General features: G+C 39.9%; 1 protein-coding gene and 1 long non-coding RNA gene across 6 annotated transcripts in view; one reads left to right on the forward strand and one right to left on the reverse strand.

The window, feature by feature from the left end:
- GCC2 (GRIP and coiled-coil domain containing 2) overlaps positions 1-5,657 on the forward strand; it is a 63,040-nt gene extending 57,383 nt beyond the window's left edge. For all 5 annotated transcript variants that reach the window (XM_063713544.1, XM_054547874.2, XM_063713547.1 and 2 more), the window contains one exon: positions 3,812-5,657. In XM_063713544.1, coding sequence (XP_063569614.1) covers positions 3,812-3,882 — 71 coding nt within the window. In that variant the 3' untranslated portion in view covers positions 3,883-5,657. The remainder of the gene's footprint in view (positions 1-3,811) is intronic.
- On the reverse strand, positions 1,508-8,373 carry LOC112130065 (uncharacterized). Its single transcript, XR_008522273.1, has 2 exons — positions 8,214-8,373; positions 1,508-2,003 (listed from the first exon to the last, which is right to left on the reverse strand). It is a non-coding gene; the product is annotated as an uncharacterized LOC112130065 (long non-coding RNA).
- Positions 8,374-16,066: the final 7,693 nt, after the last annotated feature.

Below are 16,066 nucleotides of genomic sequence, written 5' to 3' on the forward strand. Positions count from 1 at the left end.
ACAGTATTTTTCATTCAGGTTGCTACCTATTAGTGGATGGTGAAATTAATTTGGTGGATCACATTCAGAATTTTTTTTTAAATCAAAAGAATACAAGCTGGGCTCAGTGACTCACACCTGTAAGCCCAACAGTTTGGGAAGACCAGGCAGGAGGATTGCTTGAGAACATGAGTTCAGAATCAGCCTGGGCAACATGGGGACCATATGTCTACAAAAATTTTAAAATATGCCAGATCTGGTGGCATGTGCCCATAGTCCTAGCTACTCGGGAGGCTAAGGCAGCAGGATTGTTTGTTATAAGGAGTTCGAGGCTGCAGTCAAACTTCTGGTCAAAATCCTGGTCACGCCACTGCATTTCAGCCTGGGCAACAGAGTAAAACCTCATCTTTAAAAAAAAAAATTAAATAAAAATAATATGTCGAACATTAGAATATGTTGAATCTAGTAAGGGTAAGCAATTATTTCTTGAAACTCTACATATATACATGAGTGTTGGTAAATACCTGACTGTATCATCAGCTCTAGATATAAAATGTTTATGATGTTGGCTGTAAGTTTATGAGGAATAGTTTTCCTTTCTGTGGGTTTGGGTGTATTTGGGAAACATTAGCTTAGGGGGTAAAGTAGGTTACCCAACTCTGAAAAGCAGCATCAAAGTCCTTATAATAAGCACATATTAGAGGCCCAACTTAAATTTCAAGCAGATGTCATGAGCTGCTCAGAGTGTTACAACTCTGCGTTATAAGGTAAAATGACTTAGAGTGTAGCAGTAGTCCCCAAACAGTGTCAAATAGACACTGGTGAGTATAGATTGCTCCTCTCCTTGCATCGCAAATGTTAATTCACCCTGCCCCCACACGCATTAAAACTCAGCGTATTTCACAAATTGAGTGTTTCATTTCTATTTGAGATAGACTTATGGTAAGTCAGCTTTGCTCCCCAAATAAGTTAGCCATATAGTACTTCTATATGCAAAATTTGAATCTCAATTTTACTACTCAAGCAGGAAGTAAAAGTCGTTTTTCTGTATCTTCTTTGCTCCCAGACTGGGTTACAGTTTGCAGATCTGAATATTGTCACTTGTACACCATACATACACAGAGGTCTAAAACTCTCTACAAGTAAATAAAGAGGAAAAAAAGCCCAGCAACCCAATAGGAAAATAGGCCAAGCTGTTATAGGTTTTTTGATCATCTCCAGACTGGCAGGAAGAGAATGCATACTCACACTGTAAGTGCCTGATTTGATTTGCAGAGGATATAGAACCTTATCAGAAAACAACCTTCCAAAGCAAGAGCCAATGCACCCTATCTCAGCACAGCTTTTCTTCAATTCTTATTTACCTAAGGAGATGAATAGCTGCCAGGAACATTGTTTGCACAAGGGCAGGAGCCTGCCAGATCTGAGAACACAGCAAAATTTTTATTTTGTCAAAAATCTTATATTCAGCTTATACCATTCATTTCAGGTGAACATACAACAATCTGCATTTCAGTTCAGGGAAACGTTTACAGACATCTGGTTCTCTTTATTCTTGGGAACAAGGTTACCTCACTTGGAACACAACCAGTGCCAAGTTGTCCATCCCTAAGCAATATCGCTTCCTCCTACTTTCTAGAAGTTCTTCAGATTGTGGAAGACAGACTTCTCAGAATTCTTTGCCCTCATTCCCTCCTCCAGAAATTCATGCCTTTGTATAATCTCTTCCCCTTGAGAGCCAGTAGGCTTAACCTAATGAGTTATTTTTAACCAGTAGAATACAGCAAAAATGATAGATTACAAGAGATTGTGGCTTCTGTCGTGCTAGTGGACTCTCTCTGTCTTCTCTGCTTGCACACTTGGTTGAAGCAAGCTACCATCCCAGAGGCAAGGAACACAGGCCACCAGTTTAGCAGCCTTGAGGAACTAAATTCTTCCAACTACCACATAAGTTTGGAAGTAGATTCTTCTCCAGTCCAGCCTTCAGATGAGACCCCAGGCATGCCAACATCTTGATTGCAGCCCTATGAGAGACCTTGAAATAGAACCATTTCTGATCTCCTGACCCACAAAAACTGTGAAATAAATATGTGTTAAGGTACTAAGGTTGTAGTAATTTGTTATGCAGCAGATTGTAAATAACACGCAGATAAAACCAGACAGAACAGAAAAATAAAATGGCTTTAACTCTAGAAAGTTTCCCCATGTAAAATTTTGAAACTGCTACTCTGCCTAAGGTCAAATTGTCATACATAGATACATATGAAAACACAGAAAGGTGTCTGGAAGGGTAATACCAAATTAAATCTTTATCCAAGAGGAATGAAAACCAGTATTCACACAAAAACCTATGTACAAACCTTGTGAATATATTAAAAACCAGTGAATTATGCACTTTAAAAAGGTGAATTATGTGGTATATGAATTATATCTCCAAAACAATTAAAAACCTGTATACAATTATTCATAGAAACTTTCTTTAAAATTGCTAAAAACGAGGAAGATCTCAGTTATCCTTCACTTGGCAAATGAATAAACAAACTGGTACAGCCATGCAATTGAATACTGCTCAGCAATAAAAAAGAATGCACTGCCAGTACAGCAACATGGATAATTCTCAAATGCATTATGCCAGTTGACAGAGGTCAGACTCAGAATACTATGTGCAGTGTGATTCTACTTACATGGCACTCTGAGAAAAGTAGAACTATAAGGACAGAGAGCAGGTTAGTGGTTGCCAGGGAGTGGGAGAAGCAGCCAGGGAGAACTTGGAGGAGGTAAAAATGTGCCAGGCCTTGGTCGGTGGTGGTACATAACTCTGCATTTGTCAAGACTCAGTGCTATGTGCTGAAAATGGCAGGTTTTACTATAAGTAGGTTGTACCTCAATAAACATGATTTTTAAATGATTAAAACTTTGGTTTTTGTTTGTTTTGGTTCACTTTTAAGGTTTACCATAAATCTATTGGTTTTAGATTCTAAGTTGTATATAAGCTTCTGTTTTAAAAGAATTTTTTTTTAAATCCCCTTATTGTCAACAATATTTAGTTGTGCTGGAAATTTTATTTTGGAATTGTTTAATAGAGAAAGACAATAAATAATGTTCAAGAACAAACATTGATTCATAACATCAAAGTATGTTCTGAGAAGATGGTATTTCAGAATAGAGGAAGAATTTCTTATGTGCTGGTAGGATTGTTTGTAGATAATCATTTCTGCATAATTTTCATAGCTGGATTTCTTTAATAAAGCCATTTAAAGGTTAAGTTCTAGATTGCTTCATGTTGCTTATCAGTGTTTTAAAGCTAAAATATAAAATTAGCTGTTAAGTTGGCTCAACCGGAAATTCAGTATATCCTTTAAAAAGAGAAATTTAGTAAGTAATGTGTCTAAAGAATGACATATGGATGGGTACAGTGGCTCGTGACTGTAATCCCAACACTGTGAGGCCGAAGTGGGAGGATCACTTGAGCCCAGGAGTTTGAGACCAGCCTGGAAAACAGTGAGACCCGCATCTCTACAAAAAAACAGAAAATTACCCAGGCATGGTGGCACACACCTTGTGGTCCCAGTTACTTGGGAGGCTGAGGTGGGAGAACCACTTGAGCCTGGGAGATCAAGGCTGCATTGAAGTCTTATCACGCCACTGCACTCCAGCCTGGGTGACAGAGCAAGACCCTGTCTCAAAAAAAAAGAACCCCCCCCAAAAAAGGCATGTAATCAGTAAAAAAGACATTATTTGCTTATATTGTAGAGTGGTTCTAAAATATAGATTTTACATTGAGAAATTTTAATACTCTCTTTTTTCTTTTTTTTTGTTTTACTTTCCAAAGGTGAGGAAGAAAATGCTTCCCGTTCTTCTGGATGGGCATCCTATCTTCATAGTTGGTCTGGACTTCGATAGGTTGATGGAAGGAATATTTTTATTAACCAAATAGAATCTATTTACAAAAATGGTTCATGTATATTACCATCATTCTTTTGTCAAAAGGTGTGTATATATGTTTGCATCTACATATATTTGTACATCTATATGACAGATGTATTTTAAAAGTTTCAACTTGAAGTAAAAGTACAACAGCTTGAAGTGTTGATACCAGGCCACAGCCCTCTGACTCATGTGATCTGCCGTGCATGCTGCCAGAATAAAACCACCAGGAATGAATTCACTCCCCACTTCTCTGGAACCTCAGGACCCGCCCATTTCTCGGCAGTACTGTGAATTTTGAAGTTAAACTAAATTTTGGTACCATACCGACTAGAATTTAGGCTTTAATGTTTCAAGGCCAGGTGTGGTGATTCATGCCTGAAATCCCACTACTTTGGGAGGCTGAGGCTGGAGAATCGCTTGAGGCTAGTGAGCTGTGATTGTACCACTGCACTCCAGCTCGGGGAACAGAGCGAGACCTTGTCTCTAAAAATAATAATAGTAATAAAATAAAAATAACGTTTTATGACTATTGCAAGGTCAGATTTACAGATTGTTATAAATTGTTGATAAATTTTTGTGATTAGAATATGAATGAAAAAGCTTTATTGGTAAAAGTGACATGTTAAGGGGCTATGAAGTAAATATGCTGCAGTTAATTATGCTAAGTTAAACTACAATTTAGTTATTTGCTTTAAAATAAACTTCTTTTTTTTTTTATACTATCTTAAAACTCATTATGTTGTCAGAGCCCTAGAGCTGGCTAGTATAACACTGACTGAATAGGTGGGCCCACCACTTGAGTTGAGGTGATCTCGTGGTGCCTCTCCAGGCTCTTGGTATGGTGTCACTGCATGCAAGCCATGAATCTGTTTCCAGAATCCTCTCCATTTTCCCAAATAAAAACCTATCACAACAGTGACTATATCACTCAGCATTGTATCTAAATATAAAACTGGTGCTTTCAGTGTTTTTGGCAGGTAGTGTTCCATAAGCTTTCCATCAGAAGGGATTTTAGAAAGACATCTTAGAGGTCCGTGCTACATCTTCACAGTTCCTCTGAATAACCTTAGGTGGTAGTGTTACTTGCCTTTGACACCTCTGCATATGTTTTAATGACTAGATCAAAACTAAATCAAAAATTGGATAATTTTAGTTCTTAAATCAGAAATTGGATAATTTTTAATATTTATGTGTTAATCATACAGTATGCTCTCTTAAGTTCTCTTAAGCCTTCAGTTTGTACTCTTAATTTTCTTTCTGAGCTGGAGAACTGACTTTGCACTTTGGTTACACAGAACATTGGTTTCCAATTTAGTTTAACTGAAATTTGCTGCTGGATATGTTGAGTTTGTTCTTTAAAAAATATCTCATATATCTTGTCTTTCCTCCTGTCTTAGAAGAACAGACCTAACTAGTGAATGTATTAATGAAAATGCATCTATTTCAGAGCTGACATGAAGAGTTTAGTTTTTTTACTTTATAAACTGTGAATATGAGTATGCCAGCTGCATACAATGTAACTAATCATATTTAAATATATTTCACTTTCTCTTTGACTTTAGACCTTTTGAAGTCTGTATAAACTTGTTTTGAAATATAGTCTCTACTTAATGAATGTCATAACAATACTTTTTTGCATGATAAAAAATTATTACTTTGATTACAAAAGGCATATTCTTTCATGGTTTCCGCAATGAGAGGAAGTGTAATGATTATTTTAATATTTCTATTAAATATGTTTAACTGTATATTTTTATGGCTGCTCTTTTATGTTAGACACTGTCTCTTTGGGGTTGTTAATTGGTTTCTGAAAGGGAACTTCAAACTCCTTTACTACTGGCCTTACATGATTGGTCCCTATTAGGTTGTTGAGAGAACGTTGACCAATTCTTTGATACCCGCCAGGTAGACCGTAGTACCTGCCATGTCTGACACCCTGCATCCAGCTAAAACTAGAAACAGCACTGGGCCTCCCTGTGGACAAGACATTGATTTGACCAGAAGCAGGTGTCTGGCTAAGGCTGACAACCAAAGTTGGCCTTAGATGAAGGGCTTTGTTCAGTTAGGGGCAGAGGTCATTTATATATATATATATATTTTTTTTTTTTTTTTTTTTTTGAGACAGAGTCTTGCTCTGTCGCCCAGGCTGGAGTGCAGTGGCGCGATCTCAGCTCACTGCAAGCTCTGCCTCCCAGGTTCACGCTATCCTCCTGCCTCAGCCTCTTAAGTAGCTGGGACTACAGGCGCCTGCTACCATGCCCAGCTAATTTTTTGTATTTTTAGTAGAGACGGGGTTTCACCGTGTTAGCCAGGATGGTCTCGATCTCCTGGAGGTAATTAATTTCTTTGGATGTTTGGACTAGGAGATAGGGAGAGACAGAGCAGAAAGAGAAACACAGATGCCACAAGAAGGAGGAACAGAGCTAACCCTGGATAGGACTGGATACAGCAGCCAGACCGAGAGGCATCTAGTGAGAAGCAGCTTTTCAGCCCTGGGCCTGGTGCACACATCAACTCCTTGGTTTCTAAGAACCAAATTTGGCCCAGCACAGTGGCTCATGCCTGTAATCCCAGCACCTTGGGAGGCCAAAGCGGGTAGATCATGAGGTCAAGAGATCAAGACCATCCTGGCCAACATGGTGAAACCCTGTCTCTACTAAAAACACAAAAAAAATCAGCTGGGCATGGCGGTGTGCGCCTGTAGTCCTAGCTACTTGGGAGGCTGAGGCAAGAGAATCACTTGAACCCGGGAGGCAGAGTCCAGTGAGCCGAAATCACACTACTGCACTCCAGCCTGGCGACAGAGTGAGACTCCGTCAAAAAAATAAAAATAAAGCCAAATTCATACAGTCCCTGAGGAGTGGGAACTGATGCACATCTCTTGTATACAATAAGCTATGCTTGTGCTCTGAACAGTGTAAGATTGAGAATTGTATTCCTTTAAAGAAAGTTTGGCAGAACTGTAACTGAATTACTAACAAGGCACTGAGAAGGCATACCGTACTTTGTATTCTTTTTAAAGTCCATGTTAGGTGGTGGTATAGCTGGAAGTGTATAATTGAGGATGTAAAGTTTCCCCTAAAAAATTTTTGGTATTTGGCGAATGGCATAACACATCAAAAAATTGGTTGTATCATATGATTAAATTGCAATGTGATGATTTCAACTTAGTGGAAGACTTCTACTTTGTCTTGGTATCTGAAAATCCCCTTTGCTTCAAACTTAATACACACCAAGGAAAACAACCTGATACAATTTTGCAAGTGTCTTTGAGCTAATGGTTTTTCATGGGTATTAAAAAGCATTGGGTTATTTATGTATAATTTCTATGTAGAAAGAAAATGTTTGTTCCATTCAAGATACGGTTACACGAAAAGGCATCTAGTTGTGACCTTCAAATTATTACTTATATACCTATAGAAAATTTCTATAAATAGGCTGGGCGCGATAGCTCACACCTGTAATCCCAGCACTTAGGGAGGCCAGGGTGGGCAGATCACCTGAGGTCAGGAGTCCAAGACCAGCCTGGCCAATATGGTGAAAACTTGTCTCTACTAAAAATACAAAAATTAGCCAGGCATGTTGGCCCATGCCTGTAGTCCCAGCTACTCAGCAGGCTGAGGTGGGGGAATCACTTGAACTCGGGAGGGGAGGCTGCAGTGAGCCAAGATCACACACCACTGCACTCCAGCCTGGGCAACAAAGTAAGACCCCCATCTCAAATAAGGAAAGAAAATTCCTATGAAGAAACACTATACCTCTGAGTTTCAATAATAGAGATGATTAACCCAGTTTCCCTGCAAGGATGTGCTCACTGTGAACAGATGTAGTGGTTACCACTCCAGATGTCTGCCTAGCATTTGAGACAACAGTCCCTGTCAGCCCTGCCTCTCTCTGGGAACTTTTGCCCCACCACCATACAGAGGGGCAGTAGGCCCAGCCATAATCACCTGAAACAGATACAGAGTTATGACCTGAGCCTAGGCAATTAGGTTTTCTCAGGAATATGGATCTGGGACTAAAGAACTCAGCATCTTCCTATGACTGGAATTGTAGCATGTAAGTACAGAAGCTTTGGAGTGCCCACAAAGAGCACAGAAAGCCAGCCAAGAGTGCTAGGTTTAAGTTGACATAAGAGGTCAACAAAATCGTGAAGTGAGTGTTCTGGGGACCTGAGAGTCAAGGGACTGGATTCTGTACAATGTCTCTGCATCGTCATAGTAAACTTCCTACACATGCTTTGAAAGTAAATATCAGATATTTTGGAGCACAGTATAATGGTAAAGTATAAACTGTGAACTTACACAAGAACACCACAATTTCCGCTTCACTGACGAATAACTTGGGGCATGTTCTTGACTGCTCTGAGCCCCCACTTCTTTATCTGTAAAAAGGAAATAAATTACATAGTTGTGAGCCCCCACTTCTTTATCTGTAAAAAGGAAATAAATTACATAGTTGTGAGCCCCCACTTCATCTGTAAAAAGGAAATAAATTACATAGTTGTGAGTTATTGGATGACATCATAAAACCCAGCACAGAGGGCTGGACGCGGTGGCTCACACCTGTAATCCCAGCACTTTGGGAGGCCAAGGTGGGCATATCACAAGGTCAGGAGATCGGAACCATCCTGGCTAACACGGTGAAACCCTGTCTCTACTAAAAATACAAAAAATCAGCCAGGCATGGTAGCGGGTGCCTGTAGTCCCAGCTACTTGGGAGGCTGAGGCAGGAGAATGGCATGAACCCAGGAGGCGGAGCTTGCAGTGAGCCGAGATTGCGCCACTGCACTCCAGCCTGGGCGACAGAGCAAGACCCCATCTCAAAAGAAAAAAAAAACCAGCACAGAGCAGGCATGCCAGCATTCTCTCTCTCCTCAGCCTGCAAAAAGATTTACCAATTTACCCCATTTTCTTCTGTTCCTTGTTCTGACCTCAGTGCATGACCCATAGCACCAAGTGTTACTGTCATTTATGAGTAAACAATTGAGTTAATAAGGAAATAAACTGAATGTTTTCCAGCATTTTGACCTTAACTTATTTTTTAAAACTTTGTACCTCCCAGAGCTGGGAAGAGACTCCAGATTTCCAGACTTAGTCCAGAGTCATGACTAATGCTGGACTTTGTCTATAGCTCTTATTGAAATGTCAGAAAACATTTTTTGCCCCCAAAACTATTAACTCATAAATTTATAGCATCAAAATGCATTTTTTAAAGGAGGCTTTTTGTTTTTTCTTTTTTGAGAGAGAGTCTTGCTCTGTCACCCAGGCTGGAGTGCCTTGGCATAGTCTCAGCTCTCTGCAATCTCTGCCTCCTGGTCTCAGGTGATTCTCCTGCCTCAGCCTCCCAAGTAGCTGGGACTACAGGTGTGCACCACCACATCCGGCTAATTTTTGTTTGTTTGTTTTTGGTAGAGATGAAGTTTTGCCATGTTACCTAGGCTGATCTTAAACTCCTAGACTCAAGTGATCCGCCCACCTCGGCCTCCCAAAGTGCTGAGATTTCAGGTGTGAGCCACCACACCTGGCCAAAAGAGACTTTTTTTTTTTTTTTTTTGAGACGAGTGTCGCTGTGTCACCAGGCTGGAGTACAGTGGCATGATCTCAGCCCACTGCAACCTCCACCTCCTGGGTTCAAGTGATTCTCCTGCCTCAGCCTCCCAAGTAGCTGGGACTACAGGCACGCACCACCACGCCCGGCTAATTTTTTGTATTTTTAGTAGAGATGGAGTTTCACTGTGTTAGCCAGGATGGTCTTGATCTCCTGACCTCATGATCTGCCTGCCTCGGCCTCCCAAAGTGCTGGGATTACAGGCGTGAGCCACCGTGCCCAGCCCACCCCCGGCTAATTTTTTTTTTTTTTTTTTTTTTTTTTGGATTTTAGTAGAGACAAGGTTTCACCATGTTGCCCAGGCTGGTCTTGAACTCCTGAGTGCAGGCAATCCGCCCACCTCGTCTTCCCAAAGTGCTAGGATTACAGGTGTTTGGTTTTCTGTTTGATTTTCAAGCAACCTTTCTAAATTTTGCTATGCTCACTCTTTCTTCACATGTTGGTACTGGCTAGATACAGATTTTGCTTTCCTATTGGAGACTCTTTTGAGAGCTGGCTATGCCCTCTTGCTCCTTTTCTTTTTTCTCTTCCCTACTTCCAAGTTTCTTGCTCTTTTTCTTACCCCATAAGTTACCAGAAATTCATAGCCCCTTGAGAGGGCTTTTTGTTTGAACTTCAGTCTTTAGTTTCATCAACTTTTCTAAGGAAATTGATCTGTTAATGAAAGTTGGCTTGCTTGACTTCAGAATATCTGTATTATTCAGTGATGGGTTTTTCTGGTTGCTTTGTTTGAGCATAGTGTAAATATCACCCATTGCATAGCTGTGGCAGTGACATAAATCTAGCAGTGTAAGATCGAGAAAAGCTAGAAGTCCCACCACAGATTGTATTTCAGTGAAAGGGATTCTTTTTAACTGCTTATAAAACTAAAGAAAACTTATAAACATGGAAAACAATTATTAAACCCACCATATGCTCATACTGATATTAAATGGTGTGCCAGATTCTGGAAAGAGTTACCTTTTGGTAAGAGCACTGCTTGTTAACTATAGTTGATTGCTTTAGATGTCTAGTGTGTACACAAAAGCATGAATTTTATTCCTTATAACCAAAGTAGAAACCTACTCTGAGCAATTTGACAAAAGGTTGACATTATTTATTTTAGTGTAGTTTAAGATTACAGTAAGATACAATTCCTAAAGAGTGAAATATAAGGCTGGATGCGGTGGATCACGCCTGTAATCCTAACACTTTGGGAGGCTGAGGCGGGTGGATCACCTGAGGTCAGGAGTTCGAGACCAGCCTGGCCAACATGATGAAACCCCTTCTCTACTAAAAATATAACAATTAGCCAGACATGGTGGCACACACCTGTAATCCCAGCTACTAGGGAGGCTGAGGCAGGAGAATCACTTGAACCCAGGGGGGCAGAGGCTGGAGTGAGCTGAGATCACACCATTGCACTCCAGCCTGGGCGCACTCTCAAAAAAAAAAAAAGTGCAATATAATTTTTCACAAAATATGGAACAGTGGTAGTCTAGAACAATGTCTCAATATACCTCCTACACTAAGTATAATAGTAAATATCTGTATTTGGTGGCATAATATGCTCTTAGTATAAACCAAAAACACATGCTGAGCACTGGACATTGTCCAATGTTTAATTCATATGATTCATTCTGAGTTTCTGACTGAGATCATTCTTTCAGACTATGTGTGTTTCTCCTGGGACCCATAAAATATGCAGCCCTAACATGATTTCATTTTTGTTTCCTTTCCTGGAAAAGGAGAAATCATTCAGATCAGCTTTCGTATTGCCTTATAGACTATGACTTCAAAATATTTTTAAAGGGACTCCTTTGTTCTAGAACTGCTCTAACACAGTAACCACTAGCCACATGTGGCTATTGAAAGATTGAAATGTGGTTATTCAAAATCAGGATGTACAGTAAATATAAAATACACACCAGATTTCAAAGGCTTACATGAAAAAAGTAATGTGAAATATCTCACTAGTAGTTTTTATAGTGATTACATGTTTAAATTTTAACATTGTGAACATATTAGTTTAAATAAAATATATTGTGAAAATTAATTTCATGTTTCTATTTACTTTTGATGAAAGTACTACTAGAGGCTGGGTGCAGTGGCTCATGCCTGTAATCCCAGCACTTTGGGAGGCCGAGGTGGGAGGATCACGAAGTCAGAAGACCGAGACCATCCTGGCTAACAGGGTGAAACCCCATCTCTACTAAAAACACAAAAAATTGGCCAGGCGTGGTGGCAGGCGCCTGTAGTGCCAGCTACTAGGGAGGCTGAGGCAGGAGAATGGCGTGAACCCGGGAGGCGGAGCTTGCAGTGAGCTGAGATTGTGCCACTGCACTCCAGCCTGGGCTTCAGAGTGAGACTCCATCTCAGAAAAAAAAGCACTACTAGCACATTTTTAAATTACTTGTAGTGATCTCATTTGTAACACATTACATTTCAATCATATACTGCTTTTCTAAAGAGTCACTGCTAAGCCCTGAAATTAACTACAAATACCTCCCTGGAATACAGTGCCAAGGCAGGGGCTTCCTTGAACTTCAACCTCTAAAAGTAAGCAAGAATTGAGAAATATCTTCTGCTTTGAGAAATATTCACTCCCCAACCCTAATACATCAATTACATATTATTTGGGGGCTAACTAAGCTCCTATTTTAAAATGTAAATTGAAGAAATTAGGCCAGAGTCATTCCCATCTTAGTGCCAATCACATAATCAGATAATTAGATTGCTCTTTCCCTAAAGCCTGTTTAGTTTTTTTGTTTGCTGGTTTTGTTGTTGTTGGGTTTTTTAATTTGTTGTTGTTGTTGTTGTTGTTGTTTTTGAGATGAATACTCACTGTGTCACCTAGGCTAGAGTGCAGCGGCATGATCTCTGCTCATGGCAACCTCCAACTCCTGGGTTCAAGCGATTCTCCTGCCTCAGCCTCCTGAGTAGCTGGGACTATAGGTGCATGCCACCACGCCCATCTAATTTTTTGGTTTTTTTTTTTTTTTTTGGTTTTTTTGTTTGTTTTGAGACAGAGTCTCGCTGTTTCCCAGGCTGGAGTGCAGTGGCACGATCTCGGCTCACTGCAACCTCCACTTCTGAGGTTCAAGCGATTCTCCTGCCTCAGCCTCCCAAGTAGCTGGGACTACAGGTGCATGCCATTATGCCTGGCTAATTTTTTGTATTTTTAGCAGAGATGGGGTTTTGCCATGTTGGCCAAACTGGTCTCAAACTTCTGGCCTCAGGTGATCCACCCGTCTCAGATCAAAGTGCTGGGATTACAGGCATGAGCCACCACTCACAGCTCTCTAAAGCCTTTTGCCAAGACAAATCAGCTCTCAGAGAACCACAGGATTCCTTTTGTAATGTATTACAAACTAAAGCCTTACCTACTCTTGAAGAGTAGAAAACATGAAAAAGTTCTATGTTAGCCCTTAGAATAATTAAAAATTCATAAGCTCTGAAATACAGGTAATAAAATCATTGCATATGACAAAACAAAAGTTTAAATTGGCATTTGTAAACTCTGCATGAAAGCCAGGTTTCTCACTACTAGAAAAAGAAAAAATGTTATAAATAAGCCAAGGAGAATTCCAGAATGAATCCTGTGGTGCCAGATATATGTTAACTACAAGGAATAACAGTGACCTTACACTGGAAACACCTTAACCATGGGCCAAGGTTAAAGATATAACAGCATTCTCACACCCCCTTGCACAGCTACCCCCAATGTTAACATAACTGTTAACAAATTATCAAAACTAAGAAATTAGTCTTGGTATAGTATCACTAATTAAATTCCAGACCTCAGTCAGGTTTTCCCAGTCTTTCCTTCAGTGTCCTTCCTCTGTTTCAGGATTCAATCCATGATCCTTGACACTTGGTACTTTGTCAGATGTCCCGCTGTATGGGTTTGTTTGATGTTTTCCCATGATTAGGGATAGACACTGCAAGACTCAGAGCTACTTTACAAAGAAGCCTCTAGGGAGCTCCCCAGAGAAGACAGGGGAGACAACACAAGGACACTGGAGGAAATTTTAGCCTCTGACATCCATGACTATATAGCAAATAGTAAACAAAGCCTAACTCCTAGCCAGAGAAACACAAAATCCCATACTAAAGCCTTATTTAACTCAGTTCCTTTCACCCAGTACATCATATACAGCCTCAAACAAAAAATTACAAAGCATACTAAAAGAAAAGAAACCCCACAGTTTGAAGAGACAGAGCAAGCATCAGAACCAGACTCAGATGTGAAAGAAATATTGGAAGTATCCAACCAGGAATTTAAAATAACTAAGATTAACATGCTAGGGGCTCTAATGTAAAAACAGCATAACATGCAAGAACAGATGGGTAATGTAAGCAAAGAGATAAAAAACACTAAGAAGAAATAAAAAGGAAATACTAGAAATAAAAAACACCATAACAGAAATGAAGAATGCCTTTGATGGGTTCATCAAAAGAATGGATATGGCCAATGAAATAATCAGTGAGCTTGAAGAGATGTCAATAGATACTTCAAAAGCTGACATACAATGAGAAAAAAGAATGAAAAAGAAAAAACAGAACAAGAGTCAAGAACTGTGAGACAATTACAAAAGGTGGAACATGGAGACTTTTGGAAATACCAGAAAGAGAAGAAAAAGAGAAAGAAAGTCGGGCGTGGTGGCTCAAGCCTGTAATCCCAGCACTTTGGGAGGCCAAGGCGGGCAGATCACAAGGTCAGGAGATGGAGACCATCCTGGCTAACACAGTGAAACCCCATCTCTACTAAAAATATAAAAAATTAGCCAGGCGTGGTGGCAGGCGCCTGTAGTCCCAGCTACTCGGAAGACAGGCAGAGCTTGCAGTGAGCTGAGATCATGCCACTGCACTCCAGCCTGGGCAACAGAGCAAGACTCCATCTCAAAAAAAAAAAGCGAAAGAGAAAGAAACAGAAGAAACATTTGAAGCAACAGTGACTGAAAATTTCCCCAAATTAATGATAGATACAGCTATGGTCTGAATGTTTGTGTCTCCTCGAAAGTTATATTGAAACTTAATCTTCAATATGATAGTACTGAGGTGGGGCTTTTGGGAGTCAATCAGGTTATGAGGGCTCTATCCTCAGGACAGAGATTAGTGCACTTATGAAAGAAGCCCCAGGGAATTAGCTAGCTCCTGACACCATGTGAGGACAAAGCCAGAATATGTCATCTATGAGGAAGCAGGGCCTCACCAGACACTGCTAGTGCCTTGGTCTTGGACATCACAGTCCCTAGAACTGTGAGAAATAAATTTCTGTTGTTTAAAAACTCTCCAGTTTATGATATTTTTGTCACAGCAGCCCAGATGAACTAAGGTAGACATAAAGGAACAGATCCAGGAAGCTCAAAAAACACCATATAGGATAAATAACAAAAATGCTACATCAAGGTATATCTTTTTTTTTTTTTTTCTAAGGTGGAGTTTCACTCTTGTTGCCCAGGCTAGAGTGCAATGGTGCAATCTCAGCTCACTGCAGCCTCTGCCTCCTGGGTTCAAGCGATTATCCTGCCTCAGCTTCCCAAGTAGCTGGGATTACAGGCCCCCGCCACTAAGCCCAGCTAATTGTTTGTATTTTTAGTAGAGATGGGGTTTCACCATGTTGGCGAGGCTGGTCTCAAACTCCTGGCCTCAGGTGATCTGCCCACCTTGGCCTCCCAAAGTGCTGGGATTACAGGCATGAACCACTGGACCTGCCTAAGTATATCTTATCTAGACACAGATCTCACTCCTTTCACAAAAATTAACTCAAAATGGATCATAGACCTAAATGTAAAATGCAACACTACAGAATTCCTAGAAGATAACATAGGAGAAAACTCAGGTGACCTTGGATTTGGTGATGACTTTTTACATATGACATCAAAAACATGACTCATAAAAGAAAAAATTGGTAAGTTGGACTTCACTAAAATTAAATTGTTCTGCTCGCAAAGGACACTGTTAAGAGAATGAAAAGGTAAGCCATTAAGTGGGAAAAAAATCCTTGCCAAAAATCTAGTTCTTTCTATATGATCTATAATAATATAGATGATCTATAATATTGTATATATAGATTCTGAAAAAGGCAAAACCATCGAGACAGTAAGAAGTTCAGTGGTTGCCAGGAGTTAGGAGTGGAGGATGTGGAGGGTGGATAAATGGTGTAGCACAGCTGATTTTTAGGGTAGTGAAACTATTCTGTTTGATTCTGTAATGATGAATACATGTCATTATACATTTGTCAAAACCCGTAGACTATACAACACCAATAATGAATTCTAATGTAATCCACAAAGGACTATTGTTAATAAAGTTTTAATAATAGCTCATCAATTATAACAAATGTACTATACTAATGCAAGATGTTAATAATAAGGGAAACTGGGGGGTGGGAGGGTTTGGAGTAAGAGGGCATATGGGAATTCTCTTCTGTTTGCTCACTTTTCTGATAAGCTGAAATTGTTCAAACAATAAAATGTATTATTAATAGTTTTCAAAAATTCACTCGATGGGCCAAATAGCAGAATGCAGATGACAATGATAGGAGTTTGTGAACCTGAAGACA

This window comes from Pongo abelii, chromosome 12, assembly GCF_028885655.2.
Source record: "Pongo abelii isolate AG06213 chromosome 12, NHGRI_mPonAbe1-v2.0_pri, whole genome shotgun sequence".
In the NCBI taxonomy this organism is placed as follows: domain Eukaryota; kingdom Metazoa; phylum Chordata; class Mammalia; order Primates; family Hominidae; genus Pongo; species Pongo abelii.